This window comes from Drosophila erecta, unplaced genomic scaffold, assembly GCF_003286155.1.
Source record: "Drosophila erecta strain 14021-0224.00,06,07 unplaced genomic scaffold, DereRS2 tig00000393-arrow-arrow-pilon, whole genome shotgun sequence".
NCBI classification, from domain to species: Eukaryota; Metazoa; Arthropoda; class Insecta; order Diptera; family Drosophilidae; genus Drosophila; species Drosophila erecta.
The window spans coordinates 187,231-208,648 of NW_020825238.1; the positions used below are offsets into that span (position 1 = coordinate 187,231).

General features: G+C 40.6%; 3 protein-coding genes across 3 annotated transcripts in view; 2 read left to right on the forward strand and 1 right to left on the reverse strand.

Moving 5' to 3' along the window:
• The first annotated feature begins 262 nt into the window (after nucleotides 1-262).
• On the forward strand, nucleotides 263-1,487 carry LOC6548269 (mitochondrial import inner membrane translocase subunit Tim23). Its single transcript, XM_001973827.3, has 4 exons — nucleotides 263-627; nucleotides 727-1,009; nucleotides 1,069-1,238; nucleotides 1,303-1,487. Exons 1-4 carry the CDS (start codon nucleotides 576-578, stop codon nucleotides 1,416-1,418), a joined length of 621 nt encoding a protein of 206 aa, XP_001973863.1. The 5' UTR covers nucleotides 263-575; the 3' UTR covers nucleotides 1,419-1,487.
• A 6-nt stretch (nucleotides 1,488-1,493) lies between these two features.
• On the reverse strand, nucleotides 1,494-3,520 carry LOC26526885 (thyrostimulin beta-5 subunit). Its single transcript, XM_015157388.2, has 2 exons — nucleotides 2,146-3,520; nucleotides 1,494-2,093 (listed from the first exon to the last, which is right to left on the reverse strand). The coding sequence occupies exons 1-2, from the start codon at nucleotides 2,166-2,168 to the stop codon at nucleotides 1,616-1,618; spliced, it is 501 nt and encodes a 166-aa protein (XP_015012874.1). The 5' UTR covers nucleotides 2,169-3,520; the 3' UTR covers nucleotides 1,494-1,615.
• A 7,021-nt stretch (nucleotides 3,521-10,541) lies between these two features.
• LOC26526449 (thyrostimulin alpha-2 subunit) overlaps nucleotides 10,542-21,418 on the forward strand; it is a 74,592-nt gene continuing 63,715 nt past the window's right edge. The window contains exon 1 of the mRNA XM_015157318.2: nucleotides 10,542-10,649. Coding sequence (XP_015012804.1) covers nucleotides 10,542-10,649 — 108 coding nt within the window. The remainder of the gene's footprint in view (nucleotides 10,650-21,418) is intronic.

Here is a 21,418-nt window from a genome sequence, read left to right on the forward strand (position 1 = left end):
TATATACTTTCTTGAGTCCTATAAACTATAAGTCGCACATAGATAGTTAAGAATTTCCTTTACTAACAGTTTTGCATTTTTATTTTTTGGAATTCACCCCCAAATAAAGAAAAAATAAATAAATTAAAAACATTTTTATGTTCCATATTCCACCGTACCCTATAGCCGCTAACTCATCGACGCCACTTTGACGCACATTAAAACTTTTCCATTCCCATATACAAATATACCGAATTCCCTTATCCACCGTTTCTCAATTACAACTAAGCCATTGACGCTAGCTTGACGCACATTTTAATTTATGTTTCGTCTAAATGTTATCAATTTTGTGGAATGGTAGTATTTTTTTTGTAATCTGTGCGTGCGGTCATGCTGCGTCTTGTTTAATTTCCTGGTCCCAATGTGAAGAAACAGGAATGCTTGAATACATATGTCACTTGAATAGGGGAACAAAGTTAAAAAACAAGTAAATCACAGAAAACATCGTTTCCTTTTCCAAATAGAGCACCTGAATTCGGTGCATAATAGTGAAAAAAGTATAGCACCATTCTTGGGACTGCAAAACAAATTCGAAAATGAGTGACGACTTTCCAAGAAGACAATTTACTGAAGGGCAGTCTCCGACCCGTAAGCAACCAAGAATTTGGTTACATAATTTTATTTAATTATTAAAAAGCTGTCTGGTATCTATTTTTTTTAACTGAAATGCAATACGATGATATGCAGTTGAAGAAGCAGCCAAACCCAACTACACTTCCGCTAATAGTTCTTTTAGTAGAACTCCGGTCTCGCCTTATCTCAATTATGATTCGCGATATCTGCAACAAGCACAACCAGAGTTCATTTTTCCCGAGGGGGCTAACAAGCAGCGTGGACGCTTCGAGTTGGCCTTTTCACAGATAGGCTCTTCGGTAATGATTGGCGGTGGAATTGGCGGACTAGCAGGTATTTATAATGGTTTTAAGGTCACAAAGGCACTCGAGCAGAAGGGAAAAGTGCGTCGAACACAGTAAGTAATTGGCGGAATTTAAATAGGTCGCAACCTCACAACATTTACTTTACGTATAGGTTAATTAATCACATTATGAAACAAGGTTCGGGGACTGCGAACACATTGGGTACATTGACAGTGCTTTATTCGGCTTGTGGAGTTTTGCTGCAGTTCTTCCGTGGAGAAGATGACCATATAAACACAGTAATTGCGGGCTCAGCCACAGGACTGCTATACAAGTCAACAGGTTACATGAATTTGTCTTATATCGAAAATCAATATATATGAACTAGTTGTCTTGTATTTTATAGCTGGCCTTAGGACGTGTGCTTTTGGAGGAGCTATTGGGTTGGGCATCTCGTCGCTCTATTGCTTATACCTATTAGCACAAGAAAACAGTTCGAACTCAAGCCCCAAATACCTTTAGATGCCTAAAATATGTTGTACGCAGGCATTAATAAATCCCTTCTAGCCGATTAAAATTATAAATACAAAATTTTAATTTTATTTTGATTTATAAAGTCGTTTTATATTAACCATTTTTGCATTGACTTGATTTTGTTGTAGATAAAGCCATCACATCCCCCTACACAATTTATTAAGGAACCGTTTACCAAACTCGCCTTAATAGTCCAAGTTTTTGGTATCGGCACCTACCATGATTGCTTTGCTACCCCCAGCCATTTCATTATTGGCTGGTGCTTCGCAGCTGGTATCCTGTGTGGAGCACGTCTGGCAGTGGCAGTTCACTGCCTCCATGTACTGGTACTTGCTTACGCTGTCCTTTGCTTTAGGGTGACAATTTTTCAGGATAGCTACTACTGGCTGCCGCTCGGCGTGGACACAGACAGGATGGAATGAGCGCTTGTAAGGAAACTTCCAATCGGAAATTTCGCTTGAGTCACATCGTCCCCAACATGACCAAACGCTTAAATAGTCCCAGCACTCGTGTCCTTGAAGATCGGATTGTGTGACTTTATACGTATATACACGACGGTGGCATCCTAAAGGTGTCACGATAGTTCCGCTGTTCATCGGCTTAACTTCCGACAAACTTGACGAAACAAGCACAACAGACGCTCCCACAAAGATAGCTAAAGTGCTAAAAAAAAATTAATTGTGAGCATAGAGCTATCTATGTTTGACTGCCTTACAAGCATGCACTATCCACCAACATAGTTTTCGCTGCAGCTTCTGCTTATCAACTGAGTTACAAGTGAAAAGAATCGCCTTCTTATTAACGCGGCGAACGTCTAAACTGAGCCTGCGCTGCCCAGCAAGGACTGCAAACACTTCTTCACATATTGCGTAAAAAAATTAAGTACATTGATGATAAAAGGTTCAACTTTGCATTTCAGATTATATTTGCGTTTTGAATTTTAATTTGATGTACTTGCATAAATTAATTCGAAAATAATTTAACATATATTTTCATCTTGCTCCATCTGCCATGAGTTCACATTCAGCAAAAACTATGCTTTCACTAATCTTGTGAATTAATTATGGTCTTAAAGTATATTATAAAAATTGAAACCACGTGTTGGGCTGTGAGGAATAAAAAACGTATATATTTCAGCTGTGTTTCCCGTTTTTATCGATAAATACAGTCCCTTCACGTACGATTTTTACATTAAATAACAAATAGGATTTAAAATTTTTAGAAACCGCACAATTCAAAGTTATATAGAATAACCGAGGGTATTTATTTGCGTCTCATAACAACTCCCGTCAAAACTGTGTGGATTTCTCACCACGGGCGGGCGGTTACTGTTCAAGTACTGACGCAGCACACTAGGAGAGTGCAATGAAAAAATAAAAAATTGGGTGTTGTCACCAATCACGCATCGAAAGGTAGCACAAAAACTAAAGAATTAACGTAAAATTATAAAAGCTAAAAAATCGAGGTAATGTGGCTGGATTAGGTTAATAGCAAGTACAACAAATATTTAAAAATTCTGTCAAAAGTACGCATTAGTAATACACAATTTTTATCAAAGGTATTCACAAAAAGGTTTCAAAGTTCTGAAATCATATTATCCGTGTTAAGAGATAAACTACCTTTAGACACTTTAAAAATGCATGTATATTTTTTATTGCTTTAATCGATTGCTATATTGCCTCAGAATATCGTGTCAAAGTTTTAAAAGCTAGTTTTCGAAATTATGGAAGAGATTTCTTCCGGAAGTGACTGGCGCCGAGCCAATTTGCCACTTTTGTTTGGGCGAGGGAAGCGCCTTAGAGGATTCCACGGGTTAAGTCCACCAAAAAATATTGAAGATTCAATAAGGTTTTTTTAGGAAATTAAATATATCTGCGGACGTAAAGCTTTGGTTAAGTGGGATGTAAGCATTGATAAAGTTGATGGATTGGCCGCCAATGCTGGATGAGGTTTTGGTGTGTGGAAGGTTTTTCTTAATAAGCACACCGATACCTTGCATGGCTACGGTGTTTTATGGGAGATTGTGGAAATAACTGGTATAATCTTGGTACAAAAAAACAATATCTGGTACATGGTATTTTAGAATAAGAGTTAGTTCGTTGTAATTGTTAACAAGATAGTATGCTAAAGTCGAGTTCCCCGACTATCAGATACCCGTTACTCAAATAGTGGGCGTACCAAAAAGTTTTTTGACAAATCTGTACAAATTTATAAAATAAAAATATCACATTTTCCAAAAGTGTGGGCAGGTGACAGTTTTGGGAGGTTTGTGGGCGTTAGAGTGGACGTCACAACATTTGGAAACAACCTTGAGCTGCGTCTATGTCTCTAGAAGCTGCATGCTTAATCTCAACAATCTAACTTTTGTAGTTCCTGAGATCGAGGCGTTCATACGGACAGACAAACGGACATGGCCAGATCGACTCCGGATGAAGAATATATATACTTTATATGGTCCGAAACATTTCCTAGTGCTTGTTACATACTTTTCAACGTATCTAGTATACCCTTCTACTCTACGAGTAACGGGTATAAATATCCATGAATATTCCATTGTACTCGTTATTGTCATGGGAAGGTCTTAAAAGGTTTTATTCTTATATATTTGTAATGTGCATGAATTAATGGAAATGTAAAAGAGGAAATATAGAGAGGATTGCGATTAAGAGTTAGAATCTTCCATTAATGTGCCTGATGTGTCTGTTGGGTTGTGCTATGTTAGGGTGGGTAGTTTAAATTTGATTTTAAGGTCGTTGGTGTGTCGTCATACATTTTTTTTGTTCAGGTCTGAGGGCGCGAGATTCTTCACATTTTTTGGTGAGCGTATTTCCAAAGTATAAGAAAGAGGATACAGTGTTCGAAGTGGTATTTGGTGTTGGAGTGTTTTCCTTTGGATTCAAAGAGATGGAAAGGAAAGAACGGTGTGATGGCGAGACAGATGTAGGAGCTCTTGTCGAGCAAGTAGGTAAGTTGTCATTCGTAGTCCAACTGTTATATTTAGGCTTGCAAGAGCTTAGTAGGTCGGCGTGGAGTTGAAAAGTATTTGAGCTTCGTGAAAGATGAATTTTTGTTCGTTTTTATATAATAATTCTTTAACAATTTCGTTTTCCGTGATGTTTATTAAGTTCGGAACGTAAGTTGCGCCTTTCACAAAGTTAAGGGTGTTGTGGAGTTTCTACTCGGTGAGTTAAAAAGTGAGTCTGCCACCAACTTCTTTTGAAGTGAGCAACATGAGCAGATTACTCCCGCGGAGAGTTCAGATCGATGTGATGTCTTTGCTGATGTTGTTAAGAGCGCTGTGGTTTTTGAACACGAAAACTTTGATACAGTTTTGGTGGAGCTTTTCGATGAGTCCACTAAAAATCTCGGTCTTTTGGGCTGCATTTCTGGGGGGTCGAGGTAGTTACTGATACGGTCTTTATTCATGCCCTTGGTGCTAACGCTAAGGCTGGGAAAGCGGTTATACCCTAAATGGGGTGGCCCTGGCGACATGGGTAAAGGGCTTTACTTTTCGCACGGGCACGACGCAAAGAACTATGTATGTATAAGTGGTAAGCGAAGCGACGGAATTTCGCGATAAACAAAGCACTGACAAATGGATAGGCACAAGCATCCGTACTTGAAGAGAGATAACTTAAGTTAATTTAATGTATTTATTTAGTCGAATGTAGAACAAATTTACTTAAGTTGACACAAGAACATTTTTATTCTAAAGATGCTAATTATCATTAAGATGTGCTTTGTTACATTAATAAAATAAAAAATTTATAAAATCTAACTGGTTTAAAGTTTGATTCGAAAAAATGTTTAGCAAATCGAAACAAAACGACAAAGCTTTAATGCTTTAAACGACTTAGTCATCGCGTTAAAGTACAGAGTTTTGAAGATAGAGGAATTGGAAATTATTTTCTAGAAAAGTAAAAATCTTCGAGGGGCTCCGTAAATCGCTTCAGCCTCAAAACCCAGGCAAAATCATTTAGCAGTGCTCCACACAGGTTTCATGAGGTTTTAGAGAAACTGCTTTAAGAAACAGCAAACTTTTGAAGGTGTCATTGTTTGAATATAATTTTCGTACCCAGAGTGAGCCATTCCACAATGTTTACTTTTATTTATTTTCGCGGCAAAATGTTTAACATTCTTCAGTCATAGAAGTCTCAAAATCAAAATTTATTAACAAACTAAGTTTAATAAAAATATTTAAAGAATGAATAGCACTAAAACCCTTGAATTTTATAATATTAAAGTCAGGCAATCGCAAATAAAATACTTGGCTGAGTTTATCCGGTAACCATTTAGTTAATATCGAAATGCTTTGTGGAAATGCTTCAAACTCTACAGTTTTCGATGTTGTTTTGTATTTTTGTAGTTAACATTTAATATTTTAAATTAATAAATTTAACTTTTTAGGGGCGAGTCTTAAACTTTTTTTGTACAAACAAACCACAAGAGCAACATGGGTTGCTGAAGCGAAAAGTGGAGTTGGTCTTGCGATCAAGCAACATCGAAGCTTGTGCTAATGATTATTAGTAATGATTACTTACAAACAGTAAAAAAATGACTATTTTTTAGGCACCAACAAAACTAACAACCTGCGGACCTATGCGAACGTAATTAATGTTTTATTAGTAAGTGAATAATTAGAGTTTCATTAGTAATGAAAGGAGTTTGTTCTTATTTTTTATCAACGCAATTATTGTTGAGCCGAGTGAGCATACTTCCAATGTTGGGAGCAGTCACATAGTTCAATTTATTTCAGTTCTTATTATACACGTTTATTATACACAACTTGCCTAAACCAAATTTTGGAAATGTCCAATACGGCCATATGTCTAACGCCCAGAAGTTGCAAAAAAGTTTTTATTTATTTTTGTCCCTAGACTACTTGGGCACATACCCATAAGATTCAGAACCACAATTTCAATCCATCTCATCGCTTCAAAGCTTGAGCATCAGACCCAAGAGAGGTGTAAAAAAAAAAAAACACCGGGCCACCCCGCAAATTCGCTTCAAAAAAGGGAAAAAATGTTAATATTTTTTGGTGTGCTGCTGGCGTCACCGGCAGCGCAGCTTGGCGCCATAGGCTAAAGAACTTTTTGTAAGAACGGATTTTACATTCAACGTTTATCATTAATGGAGCAGGAAGCATTTATGATCGTAAGTAATAAATTGAGCGAAATTATTAAAATACATACAGAAGAGTTTTAATTCCACATGGCGACCGCGGCATCGATACCTTGAGCCATACCCGCAAGTTTTTGACCAAGCTGATTAACACCAAAAGAAAAACAACAGGAACAAGAAGAAGAAACAACAGGAACAACAAGAAAAAGAATTCCCTACCTGTAAGAACTGATGCAGCTTAAACAGAAAAAATACTATCACGGAAAATAATGTGTGACCTTCCAAGAAGACCAGACGCCTGTCCGCAAGACTGCCCAAGACGGCCTTACGGCACGGGGTGCTAGTCAACCTGTATCATCCCGATAACCAGTGCGATGACCGGCACTGCTACCACCTAAGCCCATAGGACCAGGACATCAGCAGCAGAAGCTAAAAGCACAAGGGGCACACCGCTCCTTGCGTCACCGAGGGAGCATAAGCGTGCCAAGAATCGGCGACGCATAGTTGATGCAGGATCAAGGAGACAAAAATAAAAATTACAGTTTAAACATACAAAATATAAGTCAATTATATATCAATTAGGATACAAAATTGTAAAATTGTATATCACGTTAAACATAACTATGGTGGGACAAACACAAAACCAAATGTTTTTGTTTAATTTTTTAATCATTGTTCATTTCATAAAATATTAATCAATGATTAATAAAATTATTAAATTTTGTATATTCAAATTCTTAAATTCCCATTGTTATTTGAAAACGATTTGACGAAATTATTCACCGAATTCAGAGATATGCTCTCGAAAGAGAATCCATATGAGCTTATAATTTTTACAAACAAAAGCTGCGTGCCTATTTCAAGAAAGCAACGGTACCAAGCTAGACTTTGGACAAAGCTAACTGTAAGCCGTGGATTTCCAACCTGGAGATATCTAGGAATAACAGTTAAAGGATAACAGTTAAGCACGTAAGTAGCACGGGAGCTACAGCCGTGAAAGTCAAAGACACAGGTAGCTGAGTTCCATTAACACAATGCACGGCTAGATTGAGATGCCTTGCTACACCACTAATCGAGACTAGACCCTGGCGTTGGCGAGTCCGACAGTGATTGATTAGGCGGGCTCTTCCCCTGCAAGGACCATTGTGCGCGGCTGGATTGTGGTGAAGATCCAGTCGACTGTTTTGCATGACGTGAACGGTGTGGTACCGGTCAGTACAGACGTGGGGCTAACGTATTGTTGTTTCGCCCAGCGGTTTCCTGGAAGACTCAGGCCCGGCTTTGACGGAGGAAAAAATCTCTTCGAATTCCTGGAGCAGGTATAGGGGGACCAAAACACGTACGGTTTGGACCTAAACGATATGATTCCTCGAGCAATGCTTGAATTGATCCCGGGGAAGGCTCTGAAATAGTTCATTTCTAACAACAGACACTGGGCCGACACTGGGACTCTTGGGCCGAGTTAATATATAGTTTCCAGACAAAACTGCTTCCCAGAAGATACTTTGCGAGACTTGCAGACAAGGTGAGGCAAAGGAAGCAAGGGTTTAGAGAACTATTGAAGAACTACATGGTCAAGATACAGACTCTAATAAGGCCTCTACCGTAAGGAAGGTAACGGTAGGATCTTTTAGATCCTACCAAACTGGAGGCAATCATGATCCTGGCAGACGACTACGTAAATCTGCACAAGCAACAGGAAGCCAGCCGCAGCACAGGTCAAGTGCAGGTGTGAGGAAGGAAGACCCTGGAAGACGACTACGAGAAGCTGTACCAGCCGTTTAGCGGAAGAGCACAATTTTAGCCGAAACAAAGCCCCCGCAGAAGCGGATGAGCAAAGGACACACCACAGGACCAGTGGGCACCATTTTATCCCCACAACCCTGTAGAGCCCACCATTTATTACCCAGAGACAGCAAAGAAAATAGCATCCGGGGTCAGCTCGACCCAAACCCAAACCGAGGTTGCGAATCCTCCAGAAGCCTGTCACTGGTGCGGTGGACACGGCCATTAGGCAACAGGCTGCCGGAACCTGCAGTTGCTGTTCTGCTGGATGTGCGGAAGAGTAGGGATCACAAGCATGGAATGCTGTCAGAGAGCGAGAAACGCTCAACCGCACCGCAAGGGGCCGCCTCTTCAAACAACTGGGAAATTAATCGAAGAGGAGCAGCAGTTGTACCCAGCAGTAACTATTGTTGGGGACACATACAAGGCCACGATCGACACCGGGGCTACAGCAAGATTCGTTATCGAAGAACAAGCTTGCATCCTGAGGAACGATTCTAAGGAAAAGACGACAAGTTGGGATGACAGATGGAAGGTGCAGCGAGATCAGTGAACAGCTCGAAGTATAAGTCGAATTCGGCAACAGACGACTCTACACAAGCCGCCTGTTATTACCAGGAGTAGTGGATGTGTTGGTGTTGGGGTGTAATTTCCTTACGCAAGTCGGGGCCGCAATCAAATGGCTCGAGAAGAAGTTGTCGGTCGCAATGGTCCAAAAAGCCGACGTTCAAAAATTCCTGGAAACAGAGCTCGCAGAAGTCCGCTCTTTGGCTGGAACATCAAATATAGCCGAGCACACGATAACCACGAAGAAAGATAAACCGATTAAGCAGAGATATTACCCCAAGAATCCTAAAATTGAAGGGGACATTAATGAATAGGTAAACAAACTTCTGGAAATGGGACTCATAGAGCAATTGAGAAGCCCATACACCCATGGTGAAGAACAAAATGGGCAAATGGAGAATGTGTGTCCCCGGGCGGAAGGACATATGTACGTGCGGAAATGCGAAGATTGCGAAAGGTTTAAGCCGACACAAATTCCGGAAGAGCCCTGGGCACCAGTGTGTGCCGATTACGTTGGACCTTTGCCGAGGTCGAAGCATGAAAACAATGTGTTGTTGGTGGATCGAACGATTTTCTAAGTAAACGGAACTGGTGACCTTGCGAACAGCCACGGCGGAAGCGTTACAGAAAGCTCAAGAAGTTCAAGAAGTTTCTTGGCGCAATGTAAATAGAGCAGCAGCTTACCTGAACTGCATGGTAAGAACTATGACAGCACAGTTCGTTGGACAAAACCTGAGGAAATGGGATATAATTTCCAGAATATCGGAATCCAAGGACTCACTGGCACTTTTGCACAAGGCTGCGAGCCTAGGCTACCGAACGCGCTATACGACCAAGAAATGCTAGGTATAGAAAGGCAGCCAGAGTCGTCGGAGAGAAACACCGCCAGAGTCAACAGTCATTAACACCTAGGATAGGTAACAAGATATCTTCTCGGGAGGGGAGAAATCGACTGTACCTGAGAACGGACGCAACACGTCACCTGTTTTAGCGTCAGGCCAAAGCCGAAATCAACGGGAGACATGTTGCAAGCGAACCAGAATATTTCCGCATACAAACCAAGCAAGATATAGGAAAGAGAAGGAAGTAAGACACCTGTTTCTTCGTCCAGCCGAGGCAAATAACAGAGGTGTCGTAAAAAAGATTGCTAAAGGACCGGTAGGGTCACAGAAGACATAGGCGAGGAAGCTGGCCGCTCTGAGTCTAGAACGGCCTGCCGTGGAGCAAAAGCCTTCGGAGGATAGGCGGTTTCGCGGCGTGGCGGCGAGGACGATCAGGGCGGAAACCCACAGCCGGTGGACACGTCCGACGAAAATTATATGGAATGGGACGATGACCCGTTCGAAGAAAGGAGGACCCGGAGACTGGACCGGATCCTACCGGGAACCAAGGCAGAAAGGAGGTCCGCGCGGTATTGAGGGATTTGGCGTGGCGGGCTCAAGAACAGTTATCGATGGAGGAGATGGTACCCCTCGGCATGGTACCATACCACAAGAACCTCACGCGCCCACAGCTGGTTACCTGGACGTGGCCCGTCTGTGAGGAGGGGACAGACGGATCTGTGCCGACACAGGGAGCCACCCCTGGGCAACCAGTGGACGGACTCCAGAGGCAGGTGTCCAATCCGACGAAGGCTGTATGGACGGCTTGTCCTTCATGGATCCGGATTGCTTCAACGTCGGAGGTCCAGCGATGAGCCCCGATTCCCAAAACGGACGTCTCCCACAAATCCTGGAACAGCAGTTGGTGAGTGACGCCAGGCGCAGGGAGGGCGCCGGTGCGGGTTCGCGGCAGGGCTCAGCCTGTTTTCCCAGAAGGAAGGGGCCCATTAACAATAATAACATAATTTAAAATTAGAAAAAAAAAACGCTATTGTTAATATAGAGCCAACTCGCACAACCAATGAATTCGTTCAATGCTATCGCTGCCAGGAATTCGGACATACAAAACCATATTGTGCCAAAACGTACCGCTGTGTATCTTCTCGATACCCAAAATACTCTGCCCGAAAAATACAGAAAAATCAGCAAAATGTACCAACTGCTACGAAGAACACGCCGCCAGCTACAAAGGGTGTAGAATTTATTAGGAACTCTTGTCAAAAAATCAGCAACCAATCGAAAATCTCTGAACAGCAATAGAGACCAGAGTAAAAATGATTTAGGAATCCCGCAATAGTTTGCTCCGCCTAACAAACCAACATATACCCAACAAAGTAACGATTATCAATCTTATGCCAAAATTGCTGCAGGAAATAGCAAAACAAACACATCACTGGAGAGAATAGAGAAACTATTAGAAAAACAGTCTGAACTTACTAATAATTTACTTAACATGATAATGTTACTTGTAATGTTAACATAGGAATATGGAATGCCAATGTAACCATATAAATGGTTACCATGTAAATTTTCCAACCATGTAAATGCAATATCCATCTTTATAAAAACGAATGAAATTTACATTATGTTAATTTCCGAGACACACTTCACCAGCAAATCATATATCAAGGTTGTTGGATATGATATAATTAGAGCTGACCACCCCTCGGGCAGAGCTCATGGTGGCGCAGCTATTTTAATTAAACAAGGCCTAAAATTTCAAATTATGGACAGCATTAGAGAAAATGCAGGTTGCCACGGTCAAGATCAAATGTATGCATGCGGACAGCAATTTATCTTCCCCCAAGATTTGCTCTCAAAGAAGCAGATTTTAAGAACTTTTTTTTAAAACTTGGACCACAGTTTATAGTAGGAGGCGACTTCAATGCTAAGCACCGCTGGTGGGGCTACAGATTGACAAATTCAAAGGGAAGTGAGCTGTACAAAGCCTACATACTGGCCTACTGACAGTAGAAAGATACCAGACTTAATAGACTTCGTAGCATACTTTGGAATCCCACAATCACACATGCGAATAATGGAAAGTTTTGATCTAAGATCAGACTATTCTCCAATAATATATTGACAAAACCATACAAAGTAATTTCTGCAAATACTGTTATCAATGCGTTTAAAAGCTATCTGGAAACAGCTATCAGCCTGGATATCTCGCTAAAATCAGGAGAGGAGATAGGCCATGCTGTGGAGCTTCTCACAAACAAGATCCATAAAGCAAGCTATATATGTACGAAGCTTCCAGCCAGAAACTCACAAGCAAATCAGCTCTATCTCTCAGCTGAAATCCGACAACAAATACAACACAAGAGAAATTTGCGTAAAAGATGGCAAGAAACTCTCTACCCTGCCGACAAAAGATCGTATAACAAGGCTGCATCTGATCTCAAAACACTACTGTCAACTTTAAGAAATTAATCTATCGCTGAATATCTTAGAAATCTAGATCCACATTCTTGTAACCACGAACATAATTTATGGAGAGCAACAAAATATCTTAAGCGACCTGTAGAAAGAAACATAGTAGTCCGAAACTGTAATGGCAAATGGTGTAGATCTGATGATAAACAAGCCAAAGCATGTGCTCAACACCTGCACTCTGTGTTTAAGCCAAATGATATTGATAACCCGCAAACAGAATGGGCAGTAGATAAATTTCTCGATTCACCCTGCCAAATGAGCTTACCCATTCGTAAAATCAGTATTAATGAAGTTTCATAAGAAATTAAATGGCGGAATAGTAAAAAGACTCCAGGTTCGGACAAAATAGATGGCATCACCTTGAAAAATCTTCCACCAATGTGTATACGATTTCTTACGCTTATATTCAATGCGATCTTAAGAGTTGACCACTTCCCAAGCCAATGAAAATGTGCAGAAATTATAATGATCCTTAAGCCAAACAAGGCAGAATATGAAGTGACATCGTACCGTTCCATTAGTTTGTTGTCAATATTTTTTTAAAAATATTCTCTTTAAAAGTGAAAAGCTAAAGAGAAAGCTCAAAGCTACTGAGACAAAAGTTGATGTGGTCCATTAAGACAAGGAACGGTTAAACAAGACCAGACCCTGGCGTTGGTTCGTAGAGTCCGATATTGTTTGAACAGGCGGGACCAGTCCTAGCAAGGATACGTGTGGGTGGCGAAATAGTGGTGAAGACCCGGGCGACTGTTTCGGAGATTACGTAACGTAAGTCGGGCGTTTGCCGGCGCAACCGGTCAGAGCAGAAGGTTGCCTGGAAGGCGTCCTAGGTTGCGCCTAGCATGGCGGTTTCCTTGAGAGCCTGTTCACGCTTATCTGGGAACACCTTACAGCCCATCTCCTCGCCACCAAACACGCGTGGAAGCGGTAGAACCTAAGGAAGCAATCATCACTCAAGCAGAGGAGAATCCCGCAATGGACAACGTGTCACGCTCAAAAAATAACAAGGGATGAAAAAAGAACAATGAAATGAGAACTGCAAAGTGATGTTACTGGCAACCGGATGAACACGCATATCATAAATATGATGATCGAAGCGAGCAGTCAAATTCCCAGATCCACAAATAAAAGATATTCCCGATCAATTAGGACGAGCCTACATCTATTAAATGCTGGCAAGGCTATATAAAAAATCTCCTCTATATAATAAATCCAATTTGATTTTACTGCTGAATACCTTAAGGGAAGGACAATCACATTGCAGATGCATTGTCTAGAATTACCATTAACGAACTTAAAACAATAAACAGGTAAATAATGAAAGTCTCAACTAACAACATGTACCAATTACAAGAGCCAGAACGATGAAAATTATGTAATTCTCAAAATAGACTATCATAAGTCTTTTTTAAAAAGAGGAAAACAAATCATAACAAGGTATGATATGACTACTTCTTATTCTAATGAAAAAATCTATTAGGATCACATTTTCCAAAGGCTTAATCAGCATATAAGAATAAATAAGAACATTCTAACACGATTCTGACCAAGTGAACAAATCTTCGAATTCGCTCTAAATCATTTCGAAGAAAACAGCAATAATAATATAGTATTAGTTTGGCAAATATCTCCCTTCCGCTTTTTTGTCTTTTGAATTTCGCGGCTATGTACAAAGCGCTACAGAGCTCGTATCTGGCAATACTATACATAATTTGAAAGTTCTTGACATAACCTACAAAACGACGCTATGATTTGTTTGGATATTGCGTTCAACAGTTATAGACGTGTAAACATGGAGTTCACTAACGCCGAAATTCGCGCTATTTTAAAGTTTTCCTTCGTTAAAGGCAAATCCGCTAGAGAAACGTTCCGTGAGATTAATGGTGTTTTGGGGGATGGTACTCTATCACTTCGAACCGCGGAGGAATGGTTTCGACGATTCAGAGCCGGTGAAAACGACACCATGGATAAGCCAGCCGGCGGAAGACCTGTGACGACAAATACCGATCAAATCATGGAATACATCGAGTTAGACCGGCATGTGGCATCTCGTGACATCGCCCAGGAGATAGGAGTTAGTCACCAAACCATTTTAAACCATCTACAGAAGGCTGGGTACAAAAAAAAGCTTGATGTTTGGGTGCCGCATGATTTGACGCAAAAAAGCCTTCTGTACCGAATCAACGCCTGCGATATGCTGCTGAAACGGAACGAACTCGACCCATTCTTGAAGCGGATGGTGACTGGCGACGAAAAATGGATCACATACGACAATATCAAGCGAAAACGGTCGTGGTCGAAGGCCTGTGAATCGTCCCAAACAGTGGCCACGCCGGGATTGACGGCCAGGAAGGTTTTGCTGTGTGTTTGGTGGGATTGGAAGGGAATCATCCACTATGAGCTGCTCCCATATGGCCAGACGCTTAATTCTACCAACTACTGCGAACAACTGGACCGCTTGAAGCAGGCGATCGACCAGAAGCGTCCAGAATTGGCCAACAGGAAGGGTGTAGTGTTCCACCAGGACAACGCCAGACCACACACTTCGTTGATGACTCGTCAGAAGCTAAGGGAGCTCGGATGGGAGTTTTTATCGCATCCACCATATAGCCCGGACATAGCGCCAAGTGATTACCACCTGTTCCTGTCCATGGCGAATGCCCTTGGTGGTGTAAAGTTGAACTCAAAAGAGGCTTGTGAAAAGTGGCTGTCCGAGTTCTTCGCAAATAAGGAGGGGGGCTTCTACGAGGGAGGAATTATGAAGTTGCCATCTAGATGGAAACAGATTATCGAACAAAACGGCGCATATTTGAACTAAATCCGATCACTGTAACACTTTTTATAAGGCATTGAATAAAGAGCAAAAAAGCGGAAGGGAGATATTTTCCAACCTATTATATAAAATATATAATCAAAACCGTGGATATTGCGTTATTAAACAATGTGACAAAGTTAAAAATAATAAGGTTCAAATTAATGCAATACTGTCCAAATTTCATGACGATCCTTCAGAAGACAATCACACAAGAAAATAAAAAAGTTTTATTATTATTACACCCATTATTCGTAGAGTAAAAGGATCCACTACATTCGTTGAAAAGTAAGTAACAAGCAGAAGGAAGCGTTTCCGACCATATTAAGTATATATGTATATTCTTGATCAGGATCAATAGCCGGTTTGATCTGGCCATGTCCGTCTGACTGTCAGTATGAACGCATCGATCTCAGGAACTATAGAGATTAAGCAAGTTTGTTAATGTTTGTTAATGTTGCCACGGCAACTCTGACGCCCACAAACCGCACAAAACTGCCAAACCTTTCTTTTGAAATCTTTTGAAAACAAACATGAAATTCAAATAAAATAAAAAGGATAAAAAATATAAGAGCGCTGCTCCGCTGTTGGCATCACCGGCCAGCAACGTTTAAATTCAACGTTTATCCTTAATGGGATCAGGACCATTTCAAATCAAAAAAAAAAAATCATAATTTCACATTGGTCCTTAAAATCCGCATAATGAATAATTTGGAATATACTAAGTAAACCAGACACTTAGTAAACAGGAAGGATTGACACCCACTCAGCGCTAAACAGAAGCATCCATCATCCATTCTATTACAAGTACCGGTGAATCGCCGCTGGCCTTGGATAAATCGGTTTATATTGGCGCACAGGTCAGAACGATCACAGTCGATCAACGATAATCCCTCACATCGATCTGAACCTTGAAGTTTTTTCTTTAAGCAATTTGCACAAGTTGCATTGTACAAAGACAAATCCATAACGTATTTTTCGAATTACGTACTTCACCAGTTGCTTTAATGAATTCTATGGTGCGTTAGGAGCATATAATGATATATTGGTTCTTTCAAATGCACAGCAAAAAGGTTCACTTACAGTTGGGGAAATTTAAGGCGGTACTGATCTAATCGTTAGGGAAAATTCAGATTTTTAAAATTATTTACATAGTATGTCTGTATGTGCTGTAACGCTCACCGTTCTTTTCGTTTCGAAACGCTTTTGCATTTTAGGCGCTCGCTATCGCTGCAGAAATAAGTCACATTAAAATCAAAGAGTCTGAGCTTTTTTTTCGTGTGTAGATTGTTAATTTCTATGCGTGTGTGTTAATTTCTATGCGTTTCTTATCGCAATATATCCGCTTATTGTCACATGTATCGTTTTGTATGCAGACTCAAAACTTTCCTAGCACTTTTCCGTGACTTGCTTACATCTTTAGCAGAAGCATCGTATGATCCATTCACCGCTTCAAGTAGTCACATTTTAGCTCTCAATGCAACCACGCATCGCCGTCACGAAGTCCAACTGTACGAATTTCGAAGTTCGATCCTTTGAACCGGATCGCATCATTCCTTTTGATTTTCGACAGTTGGACTTTTTTGCGGTGAACGGTGATTTATAGATTCCTATATTGTATGGAATCGTTCCCTTACCTCGCTCGCTAAGCGGAATGTGATTCAACAGCGCGGATACTGCAAAAGCCAAAATACTCGCATGCATAATGCCATCAAGGTTGTGGATGACATTTAATCTGTTCAAGCATTAGAAGTTCGTTTGGCACATCTAAATGACAACTACATGCGGTTTGTGCGGCTCTCGGAAGAGCTGAATGCCTTCCAGGAGGAACAAGATTAGATAAACCCTAAAGACGACTTAGGAAATTACTTACGTAATTTTTAGCAATGCCCTTAAAGAATTTCGGGCTGAAGGTACGACCGCGACCGTTGTTTAAACACCAAATGCCACTCAGAAAGGCAAGGTGGACTTTCAGTTTGAGTGAATTAAACTTCTTACCTTTTCCGGAAATTATGAGGATTGGTAAAATTTCTCCGACATATTTACGGCATTGATTGCAACCTTACTGACTGCCAACGATTTCATTACCTAATATCATATTTGTCCGGCGAAGCGTTCACATTAGTCAAACATATTGGTGTCACCAATGAGAACTATAGTGAAGCTTGTTAGCGGCTACAGCAGCGATATGATAAACACTCACTAAATTTCCGATCGTTTTTAAACAGTTTTATGAAGCTTCCTTTTTTTCTACGCTGATATAGTTATGGGCACAAGACTGTGAAGAACGAGAACACTGGTTAATTTTTACATTGGTAATATAAATACATTGGAATACAAATAGCCCGTCTGTACAACAACAAACTCCCCATATGAGGCGCGTTTCGGCGACTAAAAATACTTATACTCCTTACACCCTGAAAACTCTTGTGATGGCAGGTTCGCAAGCACTTTTGCAAACCAACCCTGCAGGCGTCCGCTATGCTGAGGGAAATATGGTTTCCACTTTAACGTAGGCCATCCTACTTAGACCCGTCTGGTCTCATTAGAACGGAAATTTCGTCGATCTCCGGAACTCAACGCCATACCAACTTTCAACGCAGTGTTTGGCGCAATGACCACATCCAAGAGGCACAATGCCTATGTCAACGATATCCCGACTGGAACTCAGTGAAACCCAGGAACATATGTTATGTTTCTGGACATAAAGGATTTTGATGCGAACCGCGCTCCTAGGAAGAGGACATTTTTATCAAACCTTTCCCAAATATACGACTTGCTTGGGCTAGCAGCACCGAGAATAGTCTTACTCAAGCTCATATTTCAAGAAAGTTGAAAAACAGTACCCCATACACACTTTCAAGTTCCCCGATACCCCGATACTCTCGTTCTTGAAAAAACTCGTGCAGGCCCAAATAAACCAGTATCAATTCCGCACTGGGAGTTGAATGCTGCGCTGCTGCTGACCCGATTGCTTAAGATGGTAACCAATTCATTACCTATTCCTATTTTCAGCACCATCTGTTGGACAGATTCCGCGATTGTTCTGCACTGGCTTTCAGCTCAACCGCGGAACTATCCCACCTACGACTGCAGCCGAACAGCTGAAATATTAATTGACTTTCCTCGTAGTTGCTGAAACCATGTTTGCACGAAAGACAATCCTGCAGATTGCGCCTCTCGAGGACTTCCATCCATCAAAGCTATTGGAGCATCAACTCTGGTGGAACGGTCCGTCATGGCTGGCCAAACCAGTATACGATTAGCCACCGTCCACAAGCAAGTTCTAATCTCATCGTAAACACCTAAAACACAGCCAAAAACTCTGCATAATTTTTCCGACGAAAGTATAGAGTTACTTATCAACAAGATGGACGCATGGACGCATATCACAAGGGTATTTAGCTACTATTATCGGTTTGTTTAGACTATTCTTTCTCGTTAAAGTTTTCCGTCTCGGAAAAGTTAATTATTTGTATTATATCGTTATATATCGCAGGATCGCCATGTATTATACGTTGTATTATATTTAATGAAAATTCAGCTTTTAGTCTGTTTAGTTTCTCTATTTATGGAGCAGGGAAGAACCCGCTCCATTCAAAGCAAATTTGTCAATGTTCTTGGAGTTCTCCATACAAAGGTTTCTTAGCCTAATTCGAGGAGCAGCCTAATGCGACGCTTATATGCATATATATGAATTGTCGCCGAGCGACGGCGCTTGAGTGCTGTAGACACACATATGAGGCGATCAGCGTTTGGCCAGCATGGGAATGCTGACTATGCAATTATGCATGTTGGCCTTCAAGTGGACGCTCGTGTTACGCTTGCACTTGGGCTGGATTGTTTATATACACTTTGCAACAGAGTGCTACAATGTGCTTGTTGTTATTACAGTGGTACATCGCTATATGTGCATACAGTGGTAGATCGCTATAACTGCAGACTACATATGCACATTCCTTCTTTTCCCTTCTTTTGAAAAATAACGTAATTTTATGAAGTTATTTTATAAGATTTTAATAAAAAATTTAAAAAAATTTTTTTTAATTTTTTTTTTTTTTTTTAAATTACATCTAGTGTTCAGATGTAAAGTATTTTTGTCTTAGCATGGCTATACTAAGTACAATTATGAAATAAACATTTTTAGGTAAGAGCTCATAAATGATACGAATGTGTAAGTTAACACGAGCAATTCAATGGGGTGCAACGATCCGCCGAAATGCCATCCAAGACCGGATGTGCCAACAATAACATCGACGACGCTAAGCCAGCCCAGTAACGCATTTCGCTTTAGCGTCAGCCTAATGCGAGGCGGGCATGTGCGCACTGGGTGATCGTTGAAGGCATGAAACTCCAGACGGCACGAGGCGCTGACTAAGCGCTCTGCTGAGTCCGCTGTCTTGGCGGCCTTAATAAATTTGATTTGTATTTAGTTCGTAACAGACCAGAATTCAGAGTAGTTGGCTCTAATAAAAGAACCATTTAATAATACAAACGTATTTGGTTTTATTGACGCCTAACGCGCTTAAGTGTCGTAGTAACGTAAAATCCGTAATAAAAATATCTAGAAATCAAGGTCTCGTAATCGGGTTTCTTTGAAAATAATTCGGACTCGCGCGCTGCACAACAACAGTGAACAAACAAACAAAAATATCTAATACAAAAATAAAACAACGCTGCACAAGCAACAGTGAAAACCGCTGCATATCAACATTAAACAGCTCAATCAACCAGGAGTAGCCAGAGGATAAACGGATCAACCAGCTACCGTCTTCGCTGCATACCAATACCAATATACTAATATAACACTTACATATTATAATATATCTTTTGTAGATCTTTATTTTTATAGATCTTTATTTTCAATTTACCTCTTTTGACGTCAACCAACATAATAAATAATTAAATAAAAAAGATTGATTGCAATTAAAAGTTCAAGTATAGTGATTTTCATTTAGAAATTGTTTAAAAAAATGAAGAAGGAAAATTAAAGTCTTTCCTAAGAAGTAATTCTTTCTCATACAAATTATAAAATAAAAAATCACAAACGTATCATTGTCCGATGTATAGAAACAGTAACGAAAACAACGACAGTGACGAGGACTTAATACAGCGCTATAAATACATAAGAAATAATAGCCAACAAGGGGGTTACATTGACGGTACTGAGACCGGCGAAGATATAGAATTAAAAAACGTAGTAGACGGCTTTACAGACAAAGTAAAAATGGTTAACGATCAAGAATTTCAAAATCAACATCAGGACCTTCAACAAGAGGCAATACCAACACAGGAAACCTCAGGTACCATTAGTATTAAAGATTAGACTCATGGAAGCGGCCGTAAATGGCGCACTAGAGCATCAACAACAAATATTCTCAGACAAGCTTAAAGAGGTTGAGAATAGGCAGAGAATAAATGAGGGTGGACCCTTAGTGGTATACGAGCAAATACCACATAACGCAGCTATCCCTTGTAATGAACCTCTAGACTTGGTAAAGTCCATACCAAGTTTTGACGGAAAACAAGATGAGTATGTGGCATGGCGAACCGCAGCAGTTAACGCCTACGAAATATTTGGGTAGCTCTAGAACCTACCATCCCGTAGGATTTATACGTTACAAGGTAATAGGCCCCGCGGGAGTAATGCTTACGTCACATAATACCGTACTAAATTTCGATGCTATAATAGCTAGAATGGACTGCGCATATGCAGAACAAACTCCAATCGAAGTATCGCAGCAGCAAATGGTTACTATGCGTCAGGGAGAACTTCCCCTAATGACTTTTTATAATGAGAGAAGAAAAAGCTAACTCTTATTATTAGTAAGACTTTGTTGTCTTATGACATAATTACTGTCGTTATCTTAAATAATAGATCATATAGATCAATAGATGAACGCTTTTGTGACCGGGCTAAAAAAATCAGTCCGCCCAATCAGCTCAAAGATTTGCAATCAGCATTGGCCGTGGCTCAACGGGCAGAGTCTTGCAATAAACGAACCTGGTTCGTTGCAAGCTTTAATAAAAATTTAGAAGAAAAATCTTACAATTCGGGAAACCGTCGCCATGGTAAAGTTTTCATAACACCCCCACAAGGTAATAACCACAACAACTCCCAGGGTGCTTTCCAGAAAAACCAAGACAATAATGCACCAGGCACTAGTAATCAAGCTAAAGGCTCTCAATTTTCTAAAAACCAAGGACATAAAGGCCAAACGCAACAGAACAATGAATCAAATAATCCTGGAAAAGGCTATACGCAAAACTTAAGTCCTGAAAGACGTCGATCCCACATGCAGGGGCGAGCAGACAGCCCGCAGTTGTCAACGGTTGAACCATACGACTCAAGAGCAGTCAAATGACCAGGAGTATAGGGTACTTCT

What these genes read in the sequence shown, in the direction of transcription:
- LOC6548269 (XM_001973827.3), top strand. Translation starts at nt 576, where the DNA reads ATGAGTGACGACTTTCCAAGAAGACAATTTACTGAAGGGCAGTCTCCG. An exon ending in GGAAAAGTGCGTCGAACACA is followed by an intron (nt 1,010 to 1,068) that starts GTAAGTAATTGG and finishes CTTTACGTATAG; the next exon opens with GTTAATTAATCACATTATGA. An exon ending in ACTGCTATACAAGTCAACAG is followed by an intron (nt 1,239 to 1,302) that starts GTTACATGAATT and finishes TGTATTTTATAG; the next exon opens with CTGGCCTTAGGACGTGTGCT.
- LOC26526885 (XM_015157388.2), bottom strand. Translation starts at nt 2,168, where the DNA reads ATGTTGGTGGATAGTGCATGCTT. An exon ending in TTGGTGGATAGTGCATGCTT is followed by an intron (nt 2,094 to 2,145) that starts GTAAGGCAGTCA and finishes ATTTTTTTTTAG; the next exon opens with CACTTTAGCTATCTTTGTGG.